At 36.4% G+C, this 22,026-nt stretch overlaps 1 protein-coding gene across 1 annotated transcript; it reads right to left on the bottom strand.

The window, feature by feature from the left end:
* Positions 1-8,433: 8,433 nt before the first annotated feature.
* Positions 8,434-10,059, bottom strand: LOC110683485. The gene is made up of 2 exons (XM_021859868.1): positions 8,875-10,059; positions 8,434-8,463 (listed from the first exon to the last, which is right to left on the bottom strand). The coding sequence occupies exons 1-2, from the start codon at positions 10,057-10,059 to the stop codon at positions 8,434-8,436; spliced, it is 1,215 nt and encodes a 404-aa protein (XP_021715560.1).
* Positions 10,060-22,026: the final 11,967 nt, after the last annotated feature.

The raw sequence follows: 22,026 nt of genomic DNA on the forward strand, positions 1-22,026 counted from the left end.
TTTTCAAAACCCTTAGACTATTCCATAATCACTTCCAAAATCCTATTTTGGGAAGGCAGTTTTGGTATCTATTTTTCCATATTTCATATGTGTAATTTTGCTAGATCAATCACGAAAAGACTTAAGCATTCCAATTGGTGAATAAGTTTTTATTATAATCAACTTCGTGAATTTAGTTGTATCCTTTTCATCCAATCTAGCTATGTATGCATATACATTTCTACATTTGTTAGTTTTCTCCTTGAAAACTTATTTGCAATCAATGGGTTCTTCACCCTTCATGCAAATTAATCAAGTTTCAAACATGATTTTCAAACATAGGGTTTGTTTCGGATTTTCATGGCCTCTAACCATTATTCGGAATTTGGATTTGTCGTACCTATCTTACAAGACATTATTCCTTTACTATCTAATATTAAATAGTATGCTTGTAAGTCTTAGGTTTATTTCTAACTTAATAGAAATTTATAGGATTCAATCCAAGCCTTTGGTGAATTCTATACCTATACGGGGCAATTGCATCAACCATTGAGTTTCAAGGCGCTTCCAAAGCCTTTTATTGTGTTGATCTTACTCCAACATTTATGATGTTTTGTGAGTAATGAATTCTCTTTTAAGGCACTTGTAAAGTCCTTTTGAGTATTCTTGATCAAGCATTCTCACGAAGTCCTTTTAAGCTCTTCTGAGATTCTCAGTTCTAGTTTGTTGCTAAGCTCGATGGTCATCGAGTTCATTTTCCTCCCACTTGTCGTTTTGGAAACATGTTACTTTCTAGAAAGACACTACTTAGAGTTACAAACTTTATGTTCTCAATTAGGTTGTGGAGGTAATGCCCATAGTCTCACTTGAATGCTTACAAAGAGACATGCATATTGTATTTGGGTAAAAGTTCGTTGTAAAACAAACAGTTAGCTCCCACTTGAGCTATTTTAACCTTTAATGATCCATTAAGCTCCCACTCAACCACTTAGCTTTTGCTAAGCCGGTGAGCTCCCACTGAGTCACTTAGCTCCCACTGAGCCAGTGAACTCCCACTGTGGCTAAGAGTTTTAGACATATACTTGAAAAGACATTTAGAAGATAATTCTATCCATAACTGAATATGGCGTCCTTTCTTAGCTTTGAAATTTTGTTTAGTGTAACATTAGTCAGTTGTGCAAATCTTTAAGAACTTTATAGGAAGGGATGTGATCCATCATTGTTTGAGTCATTTTTAAATGGCATCGAGGTCTCCGTGAAGACATACTATGTTCTTTGTGGAGTTATTTATGAAAATTTCAATTTCATAAATTTGTGAGGGTCATGCTTGGCTCAAGCAAACATCGCTCGATCTAATCTAGACGTTTTAATATCTTGCCAAGTTGATTTTGTACTTCATTGGACTCTTGAGCTACTCAGGTCAAGTTTGTTCACATTTGATTAATATAGCCATATTCTTTCAAAATCTTTTATGTAACGTTGAAGTAATTGAATCCTCTTTATCTTCCGAAGTCAATTGTCTATACCAAGAACAATAGCTCTCTGCTTTGTCGGTTTCAACAAGAAAGACTTGCTTGTCTTATAACGATTCCGAATCGATCAACTAACAAGAGCCCATCTAATAGAGCCTCGAGTACGTTCTTGTCGATGTGACATTGCTAAAGATGTTTGGGACGCAAATCATGCCCATGACTTTGAGCTTTTGCCAGTTTATCATGTTAAGAAAATGTTTGTCTATAATTAAGCATTCTTGACTCAACGCTTGGATAACCATGCCATTCAAACAAATTTACAACTATTGCACTTTTACTTTGAATGTGAGTCTTTCCCTGTGTGAACGGATCATTTGTTGATTATGGAACATGATAATAACCATTACTTTTTCCAGCCTTTTGCTTAAAAGGTCTTTAAACAAAGCATACGACCTTACAACTTATGTAGCTCTCCTTGCTTCATTATAATCATGTAAGTCGATAACTTAGCTTAACTTCAATAGTTTGAGGTTACTTTGAAAGTGGAACACTCAAGCAGTATCCGATACTTTGTGAAGATAATGAGTTGCTAAGTTAACTTCAATAACATGAATTCTTTAGTAAAATGGAATCTCATTCCTTTTCTTTGTTCCTCGTTTTCTATATTTCTTATAATACTTTATCTCATAATCTTTAAGAACCATTTCTTTAAGAGTCTTTGACTTTTATACTTTGTTAGGAATAATCAAGCATCTAGTACGCCGTAAAACAAAGTTCCAACTTTTCCATTAATTCATGCTCGAATTACTACATCAATAAGTCCTACTCATTTATGTATGAAGCGAAAAGGGATGTTGGTTGTAAAATATTGACAATTGGGGTTTACAACTCAATACTTCATGTTTTATCAAAACTACCTAGTATTTTGAATACATGATGTCCAACCGTCCTTTCGGACTTTTATAAAAGTCATTGAAGAGAATAGTATTTTAGAAATGCTTTTCCTTTCTTTAAGAACTATTCTCAAGGATTTCCTTTACCAATCATAGAAACAATATTATTTGATTTAGAGTACTATAAATATAAGTGCAAAGTATAACCATTTATCAAGAATATAATAAGTTTGAAATTTAAGAGCATTCGTGCAAACTTCAATCTTATTAAACGTCTTATTCACGCATAAAATTGTCCCTATTTGGCGAGAATAAGGCGATTCCAAGATCCAAGGGATCAACGAGTAATTAGGCATGCTTTGGCTTGTCCTACCACTTGATACCCTAAGTTAAGAAATTCTTTGCTAATGGGTCCAAGCCACTCTTGGTTAGATAATCGTCGCATCTAATGCGTCATGACGATATATCTCTTTTAATTTGCCACGACATGTATGGACTCCATCACTCATATCGTTGAGTACAACCAAAACCAACATTCACACCCGGTGTGCCTTACGTTCCTTGGAGTAGTGATGGTACCTCGCTTTGGCGTAGCCCACCATTACCCTCATTCGGTGTGCAAGTGTTGTTTTGTAAAGGCAAGTTTTACTCAATATTATTAGGGACCTAGGTTTTCTATGTTAGTTGATTTAAGTGAACTTAATTAACCATCGCAACATAATGAAAACTTAAACGTGCATCTAACATATCATTCATATATAAGCACAAGCATAAATATATAAAGCATAAGCATAAGATGCATATTGGCAACTAGCATGACCCCTTGAATTATTCAAGTCTTCAAAAGGTCTTCTCTTGCAATTTCAAGGCTTCGTCTTCCAAGAACCTCCGTCTTCAAGACTTAACCAAAATAATGCAACTACTAGTATCTGCAATTAGGATTAATCTAAATATTAAGGTACAAAAATACTCAACGATACGCAGACCGTATTTAGATTTACAAAAATACATCACGACACGCAGTCCGTATTTTCTATCCTAATCGGGTCCCACTAGTTGTCATTTCATAAAACCTGTGAGAGAATATACATTCCATCCATCCATTCACTATATGGGAATGGCCCATGCATTTTACAACGATAAACAAGTAACCATTCATAAAACACACGCCCGCACTAGTAACTAATCTAGGTGGTTAATCTGATTAACACGCCTAATTAAAACTAGTCAAAGTTGTTTAACCGATTATGTAATTGCGTAATTAATAATTGAAGCTCCCACTAAATTCCGCATCCATCTTAATTAATCCAATTAATTAAGCTGGTAGAACCCAAAATTTGTCAAAATAAATTTTTGCCAGTGCCGCTCAAAACCGAGGCCTAGTCTCACAAATTTTAATTAAAATAAACAAGATTAATTAAAATAAAACGGAAAAATAAGCAAACAATTACGTAGTCCAAATTATCCAATTGCCTAGCACTACGATTTGGAGTGCTCACTTCTCGCATAACCGAGTGATGTTCAACAAACGTGGGAGTGAATCTGTGTTGCTAAGCGTTGCACCGACCACATTAGCGAACTTTCACGCACCATCGTGCCCACAGTGGCTTTGTCGTGCAAGTTCATTGCACCACATTTCTTCGTAAACAATGTCTACGTATATTATCCTTATTTACGTACCATGTAAAGCATACATATGCTAGCTATGCGCACCATTGCAATCCTCGCATCATAGCACACACACGTACCCTTGCCGCACCAAGCAACACAAAACATACACATTGCTCGTGCACCACTGCCGCACCACAGGAGCTATGTGCTGCGCTACGCACGCACACACGCACGCACGCAGCACTGCCGCAGCACGCTTCTGCTTGGCTGGTGCTGGTGCTATGGCTTGGTGCACTAGCCACGCACATGGATGCACGCACGTACAGACTGCATCCTTGGCAGTTACATGCGGGCTGCTATGCAGCCCGGCTAGCCAAGTGATGTTCTTGCCTCGTTTTGCGTTTCATAGCCTCGGATTTCAATCCCAATTTTGCGTGATATATAATTAATTCTATATTAATTTTAGAAATAATTCAATGTGCAAAAAATTGAAAATTTAAACAAGTCTAACTTAAATTTATCAAGGTGCATTCAACCAAAATAATTCCCAAGAACCATTCTTTAATTAAATTGGTATAACTTGGTGCAACAAAATAAATAAGGCAATTTCTCATTATTAATTTAATCAATTTAAATTAATCTTGAGATTTTGACAAAGTAAGAGGGAGTTGGAAAATATGAACTTTACTGTTCAAATGAAAAATCCAACTACTAACATTTGTGAATCCTTGAAATTATATCTTCCAACATGAAGATAACCAAATTTCTATCACAAAGTTTGAAACTTTATGTTTCCAATCAACCAAAAATGATTAAAACAACAAAGTTCAGCATAAAATTCATGGAATTTAGTAGCTTTTAAAGTTTCAATCACTTAACATAATTAAAGATTGAATCTTTAGCACTTTAGAAGCCTCAAAAACAAAAATTTCACACTTAATGCAATTAATTTGTAATTATGTGAAAAATAAAACCAAGTTTTCAAACACAAATTACCACCAAGTAATCGTGCCTAAAGAGGCTTAAAATTGCATATAAAATATGTATTAAACCAATTATATAACCACCATAAATATGCAATTAATTTTCAAGGTTAGAAAGACTTAAATTTTTCGTAAAAACAAAAAACCCCTCGAAAAATGCATTTCTGGTTGTTTTTTGGCTAAAAAACGAGTCCTAAAAGGGTAAAACCATTTCGAAAACGCCTTTTTCACCCAAAATTCACTATATTTGGGTTGAAATCTGGGTTTAGGAGCTGAAGTCAGCTCTAATACAAGGTTAAAATGGATAAAACGAGCTACTAATCTAATTAGCAACTTATAACCAGAAAAATTAAGCCATAAAAATACCTTGAAAAATATTATGATTTTAAAAATAAACAAGAGAGGCTCTGATACCATTGTTGGGGTTTGGTGAGTCCTACACACTGCGGAAAAAAAACTTGAACCAAGGATCACGCTCACAATAAATAATATCACTAATGCATAAAATAAACACCAAAAGGGTAAAATAGGAAATATACCTTTGTCACGTGCTTCGCCCGACCGATTTGGGCTCTTACTTGAAAGCTTAGCCCCGAAAACACGAGAGCCTCCGACGGAGATCCACTCGCAAAAACGACTACCAACTTTTAGGTCCGTTACCTCGAGGTTAGCGAGGTCCGACCAAAACCCGAGTATTATATGAGTTTAAGGGTTTTTGCAAATGCAATGCCCTATTAAACTCATACTCAAGAAAAGAATTCTCAAGCAATGCTTTGGCTATTTATAAGGAAGGATAGCTTGTGAATTCCACTCATCTTTCAATGTGGGACTTTTTCACAAAAAGATCTCACATGGAAAGATTGATGAATTCAACCCTTAGTTAAATAAACCAAGGAACAAGTAACAAGTGTCACATGGTTAGGTGAGGACCACTTTCTCACTTGGTCCCCAGGGCATTTCACATGCATTGTGAACTAAGCATGTGTCACCCAACCTTGACCCCCAAGTTGGGTTCGGTTGGGCCATTTCCTTTTGGCCCGTGTCCATGACCCGTCACCCGGGTCCACGGCCTTCTTGCCATACGTGCCGCCACCGTGGCGCGCTACCACTGTGGCGCGCTGCCACCATGGCGTGCTGCCACGTGGCACGCTGCCAACATGGCACGCTGCTATTCGGCGCGCTTTCCTAGCCTTTCGCGTGGCTAGGATTTTACTTGTTACTTGAAGCATTTTCCCGTCTTGCCAAATCCTCAATTTTGGCTCGACATTTGAGATTCTCCGACGCTCGGTTTCGACGCTCCAAGCTCGAATTTTCGACGTCTAAATATTAATTACTCGGCTGACTGATTAATTTCTTCCGAATTAATTCGTCGAGACAGTTCGTTAATTGCTTGGGTGTGACCCGAAGGGTTCAGTCAAGATTAAGCTGTAATATTAATTATACATTAATATTAATGATCGGAAGCAGCCTCCACCTAGGCATTCCGAACACTTGACCTTACTGAATATATTAGCTTTCTAATAATTCTGAACCCATTATCAGAATAATACACTTGTTCAACCATTCCTTTCAAGAATCACGGTCAATTTTAGCAACTAAAGACAAGCCCTTTAAACCCTTAAATCGCCCTAGAGGACGAGTGTGCTCTCGTGAGGGTTTCCTAAGAGCTTAACCCACAACTCTGGACAAAACCAAAACAAAACAAAAGGAAAAAGAAAAGCAAAAACAACCATGACCAACATAACATGACAAGGTTTAAGAAAACCAATCAAGCACTAAGACGAAAAATGCTCCATTTGGACTCAACGAAGAGTCATGCGCCAAAGAAAACTCACCTTTCTCAATTAAACGAGGGAATACACGTTCCAAGATGCTCATGGTTGAAAGAGACAAACCTAAGATAAGCATAGAGGACTAGTGATTTCATTCTCTGCACTAGTCCCATCCAAGACGGTCCACGTTCTCTCCACTAGCTTTAAATCACCCCCTAGTTAGCTCCTCATGATTCCATGAAGGAACCGGAAAAAGATTCAATTTGTGGAATTAGTGGGTCATCCCAACATCTCAACTATGCATACTCTCTCCATAGGGTTGAAATCTATCTACCTCCACTGGAATTTGACCTCACCCCTCTAAAGTCTAAGGGTCTTAACTAGGGTTGTAACGTAAGGCAAAGGGTTAAGGCGGGGTAAAAATTTGAAAATTTTGGTGATATTTCCTAAGTGAAGCAAAAGGGAGATCAAACCTTAAAAACAAACTCAAGAAGTCACCAAACATCAAACAAAAATACCAATAATGCCATCTCCCCCAAGCTTACTCAACACCAACACTCCATAAAAACAAAAACGAAGTAACGCTCCCCCGAAGCTTGAACGAAGCATTGTCCTCAATGCTTAACTTAGGGAAGAAAATGAAACCTACTAATTATTTTTTTTTTTACTCTTATTTGATGTCCTTGCATATTTTAACTATGGACGGCTTTTTTTGGGATGCATTTGCTTTATTACACAAAAAATATACAATTTACTTTCTTGCTTGGTCCAAAGAGAATAATACTTTCTCATCTTCATTACAACACAAAACAACCTCTCAAACCAAAATGCTTCACAAAACTAAGGGTAAGGGAAACGAAAGGTCATAAGGCTTGTAATGTGGCTCATAATCAAGAAAGGGAATAGGCTCAAAGGGTTAGCAAGAGGAGAAAATGCAAAATAAAAACAAAATATGTAACAAAACAAAAAGAAGATAAAGAAAAATGAGAAAAGGGTGCCCTTTTCCTCCCCTAGAGTTGCTGGGTCACGATCTTAGGAGCTAGAGGAAAACACAAGGATTAAGATATGCATAGTCAAGGATCCTAAATGCCGCTCAACAAGATTGATGAAGGCTTGAACAATATTAGACCTCACAAGGGATGGGAAGTAAGAAAATACCAACTAAAGGGAATCCTATCCACTATAGAGAGCAACACCGTCTTACCATTTTCCCATGAACTAAGGGTTCAAACGTCCTCAATAGTTCTTAACCTTGCTACCTTATCTAAAAAATTTGTCTATCTCAACCACAAGCACTCTCAGTCCGTGTAGGCCATCAACAATTAGGAAGAGAAACATTCTTTGGCACATTATCAAAGTAATCAATTCCAAATGCATGAGCGAATTCCAAAACAAATTCATTTCATCTTGACATAGTCACGCTTGTCACACAAAAGGGAAAGAAAAAAAAAATAAAATAAAGAGAAAGAAATCTAAAAGGTTCACATACGAGGCATAAATTCCAAATAAGTCCCAATCGTTAAACAATTGATCGTTCGATAACAACATCAATGATCCCAGGTTCCATAAAACCAATGCAAACAACCTCGAACCATTCAACTTCTTCCTAAACTAATCCTAAGCTAAGCACTCAAAGAAAAATTAAAAGAGTGAAAACAAGAAAGGTCTCACCGGGAGGTTGGCTTAAAAGAATAAAGGAGAATAAAATAGAGTTCATCAAATGTCACTCAGCTCCAAGCTTCCAAAAAGCAACCTACAAGGCAAGACAAGACACAAAAGAAAACAATAAAAGAGAACAAAGAAAGAAAATAAAAAGAAAAGGAAAGGAGGGGGAGAAAAAGGGTTAGAAATCCTCCGGATTGCCTTCCGAGAAGCGCTTGTTTATGGTCTCTAGCTTGACCCTTCACCTCGTTTAAGGTGGATTAAAGAACATCACCCTCATCAACTTGAGGATTGAATCATAGATTCCCCCAAGCTTGAGAACTAGCACTCCTTGAGGTCTCACATAACCACAAGGGAAAGGAGGGAATGAATCAATAGCCGATGGTGGCTCATCTTTTCTCTTTCTCTTCTTCTTGTTGTTTCTTCTTCTTTTTTCTCTCTTCTTTATTTTCCATCTAAATGGGCGATTAAGCTTAGAATCCTCAATATTAGGAAGGTCAACCTCACCTTCCTCAAAAGAGCCTTCAAACAAAACGGGAACTTCAAGGAAGTCATCATACCTCATTGTCACCTTATCATCACATGGAGGTAAGCTCTCATTAGCCATCACACCATTGACCACATCAACTCTACATATGCTCACCACCATAGGGCTCTTCAAAACAACATTATCAACTAGCCTACAAGGAAAGGGAACTGGGCCTTCAAACTTGTTTGGTTCACTAAAATCAAATGGCTCCTCATTTTGTTCTTGAACCTTCTTCTCAACCACATCTTCTACAACCTTGTCCTCCTTGCTCTCATCCTCCTTGAAAGTTTTGGGTTGATAAGTATGTGAAGGGTTAGTAGATGATTGTAAGGGGATTTTTGTGGTTAAATGGAGAGAATAAATTTTGGCTAATTGGGAATCAACAACTTCATTGTGAGATTTGATCTCTTGGAATTGTTGAGTGATAATTTGACGTTGTTGAAGAATTTGGGTTTTTGTGTGGTTGGGTGGGGATTGTTCTTCATACGCTTGAGGATTTTGGTCATGATGTTGATCTTGAAATTTCCCTATTTGGATGGAAGGGTTGAAAAAAAATTGGGTTGGTAGATTAAAGAGAGGTCTATCATGGGGATAGGAGTTTTCTAGTCTTGGAGGTTGTTGAAGTTGTTGAGATTGAGTTTGGGTTACAAACTCTTTTTCCCTCAAATTCAAAACCTCACCATTCTTGGGATTGAACTCTCTACAATAGGATGCATCATGATTCATCCCACCACAACAAGCACATGAGAAATCAATGATTTGCGACGGTTTTGAACCCAAACCAACACTTGAGTTCAACTTGGAAAGACCTTCATTCAAGAGCTCAATTATGTGCTTAAGTTGGCCGACTTTCTCCAACTCATAAAGATCTCCTTGCTTCCCTTGGGACCTTTTTTGTCCTCCCCAAGAATAGCTAGTAGCCACTTCTTCAATAGTAGCTTCAACTTGGCTTTGAGGGATTTTAATCAATTGGCCACCGGCACCCGCATCTAGATTGGTCCTTGACATTGGCTCCAAGCCATCATAAAAGAGTCTCATGAGAAAATTATGGTTGAATTCATGATGAGGACATGCTCTAATCAAATCCTTAAACCTTTCCCATGCTTCCCCAAGAGTTTCATCCGGTTCTTGCTCAAAAGAAGCTATCTTCCTCCTCATTTTTGCGGTTTGCTCATCAAAAATGAACCTCTTGAGAAAGGCCTTCGCAACTTCCTTCCATGTGGTGAGAGAGTTGGGCTTCAAAAGCTTGAGCCATTACTTTGCTCCTCCGGTGAGAGATTGCCGAAAGAGATGCATACGAATGTAATCTTGGCTCACTTCATTGGTTTGCATCATTGCACACAACTCAATGAATCGGTCCAAATGCTCAATGGGTCTTCACTTGCACCTCCAGAAAATTGCTCAATTTGTACCATCCTAGCATATTGTGTATGGATAGTGAAATTAGTCTCGGTGGTTGGGAGAAGTATTCCACTCATGAGCTCATATATTTCCGGATTTCCAAGCTCCCTAAAAAGAAGGTCATCCTCTTGCCTTGCCATATCTCTTTTTGAATACAACAAAGCTAAGCACACGATTAGCAACGACAAGTAGGATTAAACAAGCAAAATAAAAAACAAAGAAGGCAAATGAAATGACTCTAACAATAGAAAAAATAAATGTTAAACAAGTAGCTTCCCCGGCAACGGCGCCAAAATTTGATCGAAGGTTAGATAGGTCGTTAAACTACTACCCTAATCAAATTAATCATTTATATTCCTAAACTACCCTAATACAAGTATAGGGGCATGTAAAGGGTCGAACCACTAAGGAATTGAAGCTCACTCATTCAACATCAATTTTAACTAATGCAAGAGTAAAATTAAAAGGGGAATGTTTTTGTTGCCTTTTTGATAAAAAGCACTAAGACTACAAACAAGCAAAGACAATGATGATTAAAATCTAAATAGAACGACGCTAGGGGTACGGGGGTGTCAAACATGATTAGAAAGAGGGGAACAATAATGGTTATCATGACGAACATGCCAAAGAACACAAGATTCTACCTAAACAATTCATTGACATGCAATAGGCTAGGCTAATCAATGAAAGAGGTCTATACTAATTAGGATCATTCTCATACATCCTATTAGTTACAATCAAATCAAGATAATAAAGAAGCACAATCCATAAAAATCTACTTTAACAACTCATTCTCATGTAATCGTTAAAATAGAGATGATCTTAGTCTAGTTCAAATCACTTTCATGCATTTAAACTAGAGAACATCAAATAAAGTGCCACAATAATCTCAAGCTATCAAAAATCATGTCTTTCAATCCAACCATCATCATTTATCCAATATCAACACATATTTTCTACCCCCTTCCCCTAGCTAAGAAATTAGCCTAGGGAAGGGAGATTAAGCTTAATAACAATACTAAACATGAATTCAAGAAACACAAAACTAAGCATGATTAAGAACAGTGAAAACAATACCAACTAGTTCACCTAAGAAGATGAATGAAAATAATTAACAATATAGCAAATAAAAAAAGCTAAAAGAAGGGTTTAGAGATTACTAAAGATGAACTTGATTAAAGATGAAAACTTGGAAGAATTGTTTGATTGAAATGAACTTGACCAAAAGTTGAATACAGTAGAAAAACTTGAGCAATAATCTACTTTCTCTTTCTAAAATTATCTAATCTAACCCTAAGAGAGAGAAGCTCTCCTAAAACTCATTAAGAGAATAGAATAATTGATTCCTCCCCTTAATTACCCCAAAAATGGGTATTTATACTAAGCTAAGAAAATAGAAAAATAAAGGAAGGAAAGAAAAGGAAAATAAAAATAAATAAAATAAAATAAAACTAAGAAAGAAAAATAAATAAAAGGAAATAAATAAAAAGAAAACAAAATTAATAAAAAACGAATTTCCCCCCCCCCCCCAAATCAAAACGTGACCCTTAATTTCTTTGAATTTCAGCTGCTCTTACTCTTCATCATCACGCATCACCACCGCACATCACATCATCAATGGCTATCATGGAGCATCATCTTCGATCTTATTAATTATCATTTGCGAAGCTCGTGAAATGGTTCGATCGAACCAAGAGCAGGTTCGACCGAACTACGAGGTTGGCTCGGTAGAACCGTGGGTGTGTTCGACCGCTCCTCTTCAAATAAGAAAACATCCAATGTTTCTGACTCTTTTGACACTTTTTGGCATTTCGATCGAACTTCTATGCGGTTTGCTCAAACCCAATTGAAATTGAATTTTCTTTGATTTGTGGCTGTTGTTGTGCGATTTGTTGTTGTGGTTGGAGAAGTTGTTGCTGCAATTTAGGGGCAACGAGAGGAGAGATGGGGTTGATTCGGGTTTGCGGTGGCTGCTGCTCTGAGTTGCGGTGGTGCGTGAGGAAGGAGTGTGCAGAGATGTTGCGGGTTGGACGGTGGTTTGTTGTGGCTCCCGATTTGGGTGGCTGAAAGTGGTTGATTGCGGTGGTAAATGAAGGTGGGTCAGGGCTGCTAGATGCGTGAGAGAAGTACAGGGGCTTCTCTGTGGTTTCAGTGGTGAGAGGAGGCAGCTGTGGTGGTGGCTGAAGATTGAGTTGCTGCTTTTGGTGGAGGTATGTGTGGGTTGCTTCGGTTCTTGCTGGAGCAGGGGAGATCTGATTGGTGTAGTGGGGGTTAAGAAGGTGGGGTGAAGAACAGGAAACGGAAGCAGCCTAGTAAATGAGTGCTTGAATTAAAGCCCAACTTTGGAGTTCCGAACACGGCCTCAAATTAGAACACGAACCTTGACCCACGCGCATACCTACACACATCAAGAAAATCGAGAAGAGAAGTAAAATAAAAGTAAAATGAAAATAAATAAAGTAAAAATAAAAACAAACAAAATAAAAATAAGAGAAATAAAACTAAAACTAATAAAATAAAGAAGTAAACTAAAACACTCCAAAATTACCAAAAAAAACTAGAAACTTAATCAAAACACTCAAAAGACAAAAAGACAAAAGACAAGAATAAGAAAATAATAGAAATAAAGGATAAAAAGAGTGAAATTATTAGAAAAATAACTAGAAAATGACCATATACGGACCCCTAAAAGTGAAATAAAAGTCACTTATCATACTCAAATAAGACCTTTACTAGGATGTTCATTAGAAAAATTAGAAGCAAACAAGAAGGCAAGCCTCTTGAATTTGCCAATACATCCGGCCATCAGATTACAAAACCATTGTTAGGAAATACCCTTCAATGAAGTCGGGAAGCATTTACACCAGCTGGCATAATTCAACCCTTGTAAATACATGAGGTTGGCTTAGGCCATGAGGTGGTCATCAGGGTTGGTGGTACCATCATAGGCGCCCACTAATATATTTTTAACCTTGGTCGGTTGTGCCGCCTTGGTTATTTCCTTGGTGAACACAGAGGGTTGTTCACTAAGTCTAAGCAGACGAAGCTGCCATTATAAAGGTTGGATGTTAAGTGTTGCCTGACCTCCGAAGAGGGCCGGCTGCATGTAAGGTTGCCCTTATGGCCCGTATGACATCTGGGGCACAATTGGGGCTGAGTTTATAATTTGAGGGCATGTATGGATGGACTTGTCACCTGAATGGCTCTCATGAAAAAAATGAGAATACTTCGCCGAGGTATTCTTGAAGCTGTCTAGGAAGATCGACGTGAAGCCAAGTAAGACATCGTCTTGTTTTTCTTTTGCTCGATGATATGTTGAGCATCAAAAAATGATTTTTTGCTACCGTCCGGCTGAATTTTCCGAATGACCTTCTTGTGGTCCATCTCGAGCATACGGACTTTAGACCAATCAATCAAGGTCCAGGCCTTCTTCCTATGACTATGGTGTGGAGTTGGTTGTCGGTTCCTGACGGACTTATTAATTCCCCTCAGCATGAGGAGACTTTTTGGCCGACTGACCCTTGCTAGAGCTAATTGTCCTTTTGATGATCAAGTCCTTGATCTTCGCTTTAAACTAGTCATGAATTTCATGAGTTCGTCTCTAGAGACGGGAGTCTTCCCTCTTGCCGCCTAGGTTTCCCTAGTCAGCTGTCCGGATGGTTTGCTCGGACCTGCTTGGCTTTTGCCTTGTTCCAAGTTATCCCTGCGACGGATGCGCCTTGTTCTGAGTGACCCGTCAGAGGCCACACATGTTTCACTTCTACGTCGTTATCAGTATCATGGTCTGAATGGACCTCCCCATCAACTGCCGATTGTGTGGGATCAGGAAGCAGTACAGAGTGTTGTGAAACCATCTTAGAGATACTCTCCCTAAAGACAGCGCCAAATGTTTTGGGGTTTTTCTAGTCCCTTGAGAGAGTTACATCACTAAGACTGGAATCAGGCCGACCGTACCTCCAAACAATTGATGCTTTGGTTGGTCGGATTTCCGCCTCTAACGATCAAGTTAGTTGAGGTTTGAAGTAAAGAATGCGGAAAAGTAAATATCTTCTCGGATTCCAAGATCAGTTGTTTCTCTGTTTTCGAGAGTAATAAATGATGTAATGATTGTAAGTTGACCCAATATTAAGGGAATCTACCTATTTATAAGGTCCTAGAAGTTTATGCCCTTATTCTAGGGTTTAGTGACCTAGGAACATGGGCTGCGCCGTTTTGCAGGGATCTTGAGAATTGGGCCTTGAAGGCCGCCAATCCCTTATGGGGTATCCGCCTGCCACGTGTCGCACCCTAGTTGGTCCATTTGGACACCTTCCTAGGGTGATATGTGTCACGCTCTGAGAGGTCCAAGTGGTAGGGTAAAAATACCCAAAACACAACAGACAAGCTAAGGGCAAACTATTATGCCAAAATTTTCACTACAGTTTCAGATGTCTGTAGGTTTTTAGATTGCATGTTACAAGTTGATACGATGTCAACGACTAGGTTACCAGAAGTCCAAGAAAGTTAAATGAATATATTTCCAAGGAATATTCTAAGAAAATCCAAATTTGAACAAGTTAAACTTGTTATAAGTTTTCCTACAATCAAGGAAGGGATATTTCCCAACATGAATAAGTTAATTGGAAATGTAAATTTATCCGCACCACAAACCATTCCACATTCGTCAAAGACCAAATCAAAGAGCCAAACTACTTCTCCGAGGACACTCCCACTACTCTCCCACTACTACCTAAGTATCTTAAAAATAGAGAAGTCTTCTCCCACAAAAGCCAATTCATTCCTACGTACACTAACTCCCTAAATGACCACTGCATTCATGTAGCTCTCCCACTACTACCTAAGTACCTTAAAAATAGAGAAGTCTTCTCCCACAAATCCAATTCATTCCTACGTACACTAACTCCCTAAATAACCACTGCATCCATTTAGACATTCCACTAAAAAATATATGCCAAACCTTCTATCACTCGTAGCCTGGTAAATACTCTTGTCAATGCTATCTTGTTACTCCAATATGCATTTGTATAATCCACTAACCAACCTACTATAATTTATCCAAAGTTATATATATGCGAAGACCCCTCTGACATGCACTTTAAGTAATACACAAATAATAATCCTGCAGTTGTTCCTCCGATCGTCATCAAAGCACCGTATATTCTCTGATCTCATTCCTTTTAAAACCTTTTGTATTTTTTAACTCAAAACTTTATACTATCAAATATCATATATGCAATGTAATTGTACTCACTGGCTTTACGCCCACGTACTAGTAGATTGGTGGAGTCAACGCCCCTTGCGGTTTTTACCCTTATTCCTGGGGTTTTCAGTATCATCATCTTGTGTCTCTTCTTCCATGTCTTCCCTCTTTGCTCATCTTTTGTAGTTATTTATCCTTATTCATTGAACCTACATAATCATTAGCATCTTTATTAATCTAGATGTTGTCCTATTGACTCTAGTCAAATCTAGCGATCAGATTCTAGCCTAAACATCAACTATATAATTCTATATTGGAAGATTACTAATTCATGAACGTTCGTTTTTTTAAAAAACATTATCTTCACAGAGTTAAATCATCTACTACAATTCTTGGTTAATTTACACTTGTTTTTTTTGTTTGCTTTGGGTTTTTTTTGGGTTATTTTTTGTTGCATTACTCAAATTAAAGTATACCCTAAATTTCCGTTATCCTTCCAATTGTACTTCGCATAATAAGTTACATATGTAGTTGTAAAATTAAGTTGTTATTGAAATATTAATTTAAGATATAGTTTAATGATGTAGGTTTGCTTTTTTTTTTTTTTGGAAAAATTGTCAAAAGTAATACAAATTTTGAGCAGTCGACCAAAAATAATTCAATCATTTAATTAATTTTGAATAATACAAATTTTGAGGGCATCCGCTTAAAACAAGTTAAAACCGATTAGTTACCTCATGAACAGGTTTTATGGAACACGTGACATTGTATTTTTTTTAAACTATTAAACAACTTTATAAGATAAATAAAAAAAACTAACCGGCCAAACAAGTTGTAGGTAAAATTACTTGTTTTAAAGCGGGTATCCCTCAAACTTTGTATTATTTAGAAATAATTAAAAGATTGACTTGTTTTTAACGGACCGTTCAAACTTTGTATTATTTTTGACAATTCTTTCTTTTTTTGGGAAAATTAATGTACAGTACACGAAAAAATTAATAAATTATTTTTGTTTTAGACAATTTATTTCAATTAAAATAGTTCTTATTCTATGAGTTGTGCCCAATTAATTTTCCATATAAATTTGTTTATCTGGGGCATAATCGTCTTTTCAAGTACAATTAGGGGGGTACATGCGTCTTTTTATATAGAAGTTGAGGGGTACATGTGCAATTTCCTAAATGCAAGTTGCAAATAGTCTTTGGACAGCTCACCAAAAGTACTGAATAAATGACCATGCTTTTTGAATATATTTACAGAAATGCCACCAGATTAACAAAGATAAACAAAAAATTCATTTATGTAGCTGATAAACTTGTATCCGCCCTTATTGTTTGAAAGGAGAAGTTGGGTATCTGTATACACCTAATTGAGTCTCTCCAAAAACCAAAATCAATGATGAGTACCTTTCACGTCGCTTGATTATCGAACGAAGTGAAAGTGTTAAAAGTCTTGTGATGCGGTTGTTTTTATAAAAATTACTTTTCTTTCTGTTTTGAAAATGTACTCTATTTATTGAAAATTTTCATTCCAATTTAGTTTGGTGCATAATAAGAGTTCAATAATAGTGTAGTTGGGTTGGGCTCGAAAAGACCTTTTTCGACGATATATTATAAGCCCAATTTCAATGAATAATGAGGAAGTTATGCCCAAAATGCTAAATTGGGCCTGAAATAGTTTTATGGCCCAATGATCTAGTGGAGGGCCCATTAATTAATATTCCTAAAGTTATTAGGATTGATTTGTATCTTCTAGAATAATCTAAAGGTTGTTTTGAGTTCCAATGAGATTAGGAATGATAATTATATCTTTTATCAAAATAATGAATTGTATTTCGATTAAAACAAGTGTTTTTAAATAGATTAAATCTGATTTTCAAAGTATGGACGTTGTTAATCGAATTTAATTAGATTAAGGTTTCCGTACGAGTTTTTAGAAAACGCGTGAATCAGCGCGGAACAACAAAGCTAACGCTAAGCGACAAGCCTTTCGCACAGCGACAGGGCTGTCGCGTCGCGTTGGACTTTGTTGTTCTGCGACAGGGGCAGTTTTATTCCTAATAGGATTCGGTCTTTTTCTTATCGTCTCCGGGCTATTTTTTCTGTAAATAGGGTCGTATACCCCGTTTTTATCAATCAACATCATACACAATCATTAACAATCTTCTATTCTCTTCTCTCTCAAGCTAATAGCTTTTCTTTCTCCCTTTTTCTAAGCCTTCCAGTAGGGAATATTTCAAGCATTACCCCAAACTTGAACCCCACTGTGATCATACACTTAAGCATGGTGGCGTCCAAAGGGAAGGAAGCTAGAGAAAAAAATCGCCAACAAGTTTTAGGAACTTGTAAACCGTTCACAGGGTGAAGGTTACACCCCTTAACGATCTAGGAGATTGTCAACTCCAATAAATATGGAACCATGACTGGTAGTTCGGGGATGAAGGTACAAATCCAACCTAAAAGAGATTGAACCTGCCCTAATAATAGGCCTCTACTTTATTCGGATCGTATTCATGTGCCATTTCTAACTAACATGCAATCAATAAGTTAACCCTAAACATGTTTATCTATGTTGGTTGAATATTAATGCACAAATAAATCTATTATTGGCGATCACTTGAATTATAATCACATTAGCCCTGAACAAGATTATTAATTATCTTATATAAGCGTGATTACAAGTACCAGTTCCTTTTAAAATGCATAAAAAGTGTGATCAAGCAATAAAAATAAATATCAAGCAACATAATAAATAATCAAAATAATAACAATTATAAAAATAACCAAAATCATAATCATAATCATAATCATAATTGTTTAGGGTAAAAATACCCTAGACATGTGGATCAATGAGAGGAAGCCACGTGTCAAGTTCAGGATGGCCCAGTGGCCCAATAGCCTCCTGACACGTGTCCCCTTCAGATAAGCTTCTGAAATGGTGGCCTTCAAGGGCCCAAATCCCAAGAAGCGCCGTAAATCGGCGCAGCCCACTAAAACCTAGGTCAAGTGAGCTAGAAAGGGGCACTTCTACCAATGACCCTATAAATAGGGAGATATTTCCCCATTTTGGGGACACATTCAATCATTTATTACACTTACTTTCTCTCATCAAAGAAACACCTGAGCTTGGAATCCAAGCAGATCTCCACCTAAATTTTCGTACTCTTTATTCCCTTTTAAGTTACTAACTTGATCGTCGGAGGCGGGGCTTCACCACCCGGAGTGTCCGTTGTTTTTGCAGGTACAGCTCAGTCGGACCAATCTTTGTGACGTAACTCTCCCGAGGGACAAAAACACCCAAAACAATAATCATGATAATAATAATTAAAATAATCATAATGATGTTAAAGCATAATAATAGTAAGATCCTAGGCATGATACTAACAAGATTAATAGCATACCCTAGCATGTCACTAAACATCAAAGAACAAATATATAGCCCTAACTTGATACTAACATGCTATTAAGAAAGACAATAGGAAGCATCATAGAAATCATAATTGATATAAGCAAATCACCCTAAATACCATACTAAGGAAAGAATCCTAACATGATATTTGGAATCAAAATAACAACCTAAACATGATTTCTATATCATAATATCAAATAAAGTACTTACTTTGATGCTTCGTATATCATTCTAATAACAAAATAAACACGTTAGTAACTTCAAGGAAAATAATAAAATCAAACAATTAAATTAAATAATTGAAAGAGAGATTTGGGACCAAACCCTCAGAAATTAAAACCTTTCGCGTCTAGGGCGAAGGCAACTTCGAACTTGACTAGGTGTGTTTAGTGCTAATGTATGAGGAATTTTGTTTGTAAAAGGGTTGGCTTAGAAAGAGAGAGAGAGAATTAAGAAATTATTGATGAGAATTGGTGATTTGAAAAAGGGGAGATAAGACCTCTATTTATAGAGAAAAAAGAGGGTCGAAGAATAAGAAAAGAATCTGAATTCGAATCGAAATAAAACTCGATGGACAGCAGTTTTTGCGGATTTTGTTTTTATCATATCTTTTGATCTAGAGGTCCAAATAAGGAATATAATATGTATTTGGAAAGATCTTAAAGTCTACTTTCCAACCCAATTAGAATCAGGTTTAAATCTTTTGTAGATAAAAATATATGGCGGAAATAGTGGAAGGGTGTCAGTTTTGGATAGAGTTTCATATTTCATTCATGTCTTTTTCGTTATAGCTCAGAATTAGTATTATAATATATCATTGGAAAGATAATTTCAAGATTTATCAAACCATATAAGATTTGGATAAAGATTATGAGGCACGAAAATAAAATCTGACCGTCTTTGAACATCTTTAAATTCGAATAGAATTAGGATTTTAAAAAAAGGAAAGTTTTTATTTAACTCAAATTCTTTAATCTTATTTTTTCAAAAAGGATAATTAAGGTCTTTTAGAAACTTATAGAAACTTTTAATTAATCCTAATTAGTTATTAATAGGATTAGACCTTTGGACCCTCCATATGATCATTGGGTCGTAGGTAAAAACCGATTTGGGCCCAGTTTAGTATTTTGGCCATAACTTCCTCATTATTCATCGGAATTGGGCTTATAATCTATCATTGGAAAGGTATTTTCAAGCCCATCCAAATTCTCCATTATTGGACCCATATCATGGACCAAACTAAACTGGAATTCACGTTTTTCAAAAATAGGATAAGAAAAGAAATATTTTCAAAAACAGAAAGAAGAGTTATTTTAATAAAAACATCCTCATCACTAGACTTTTCACACTTTCTCTTTGTTCGATAATCAAATGACATGAAAGGTATCCATCACTGGGTTTGGTTTTGGGGAGACACATTTGGGTGTCTACACTTCCCTTTTTCAAATAAAATACCGCGTTCACGAGTTCTAGACACACCTAGCCAAGCTCAAAGTTGCCTTCGCCCTAGACGTGAAAGGTTGATAATTTTTGAGGGTTTGGTCCCAAATCTCTATTTCAATTATTTAAATTAATTGTTTAATTTAATATTTTCCTTGAAATTACTAACGTGTTTATTTTGTTATTAGAAAGAGATAAGAGGCAACAAAGTTAGTTGCTTTAATTGCTATATTTCTTTAGAAAGCGTGTTTATATTATTTTAATTCCTAGTATCATGTTATGATACTTTTATTGCTTTCTAGTACCATGTTTAGGTTGCTTCCTATTTCTTCTATCATTTTAGTATCATGTTAGGGCTAAAGATTTGATCTTTAATGTTTAGTGACATGCTAGGTCATGTTAGTTTCATGCCTAGGATCTTGCTATTATTATTATTATGCTTTGATGAGATTGAGATTATTATGATTAATATTATCATGTTGCTTGATATATTATTGGTATCGCTTGATCACGCCCTCTCTTGTAGGTTTAAAGGGAATTTGTATTTGTAATCACACTTAATAAGATAATTAATAATCTTGTTTAGGCTAATATGATTACGATTCAAGTGATCGCCAATATTAGTTTTGTTTGTGCATTAATATTCAACTAACGTAGATTAAACAGGTTTATGATTAATATATTGATTGTATGTTAGTCAGAAAGCGCACATGAATATGAGAAGAATAAAGTATAGGCTTATTTTTAGGGCATAGTTCAGACCGCTATGGAGTTAGCGATCTCATGGATCTTGAAGGGGTGTAACCTTCACCTTGTGAACGGTTTACAAGTTCTTAAAACTTGTTGGCGACTTTTTTGCTCTAGTTTCCTTCCCTTTAGACGCCACCATACTTAAGTGTATGATCACAGTAGGGCTCAAGTGTGGGATGTTTAAAATATTTCCTACATTATCTTTCTTTATTAAGTGAACTAGTGTGTGGCCAGAATGATGCCTCAGATTACCAGTTTGTACTTCTTTAATTTATAATTGTGTTTGACTATTTATATAGTCAGTGTGTGGTTCGGACTTTGTCTCTTGTGTTTCTGTTGTTTTACCTCATATGTATTTATTTTATAATGTTATGAAAATAAATGAATTTTATAACCTCTAATTTACTTAATAAATGAAAAGAATATAAAATGTTAATTATGTGAAATTTAAAATATTAATTAATGTTGGTTGAGAAGATAAATGTATAACCTTTATGTGTTGGAGGATATAGGTTCGAATCTAGCTCAAATCATAATTTATTTTGTTAAGTGAAGTGGCAAGCTTACGTGGCACATATACTTTGGATAGTGACGTGGCATTGTGTATATACTTTGAACTTGTCACGTGACACCTTTTCTTTGAAAGAAACACCTTTTAATACTTCTTTTGTTTTTTTTATTATTGCACCATAAATATTGGGCATAGAGCAATCAATTTGGGTAAACAAGTCGGGTTTGGGTCGGGTAAGTGTGAGTCGGGTCAACTATGGTCTGATCAATTCGGGTTAATGTCGTAACCTATGCGGATCAGGTTCGGGTTAGGTCATGCTTGAATTGAGTCATGTCTGGTCATACATTTTATCGGGTTTGGGTCGGGTTAAGGTTGGGTTAATAATAGGTCAGTTACATTCGGGTCGGATAATAAT

The sequence above is a fragment of the Chenopodium quinoa genome, unplaced genomic scaffold (genome assembly GCF_001683475.1).
Source record: "Chenopodium quinoa cultivar QQ74 unplaced genomic scaffold, ASM168347v1, whole genome shotgun sequence".
In the NCBI taxonomy this organism is placed as follows: Eukaryota; Viridiplantae; Streptophyta; class Magnoliopsida; order Caryophyllales; family Amaranthaceae; genus Chenopodium; species Chenopodium quinoa.

What these genes read in the sequence shown, in the direction of transcription:
- LOC110683485 (XM_021859868.1), bottom strand. Translation starts at nt 10,059, where the DNA reads ATGAGGAGGAAGATAGCTTCTTTTGAGCAAGAACCGGATGAAACTCTT. An exon ending in GCTCTTTTGAGGAAGGTGAG is followed by an intron (nt 8,464 to 8,874) that starts GTTGACCTTCCT and finishes CTTGCCTTGTAG; the next exon opens with GTTGCTTTTTGGAAGCTTGG.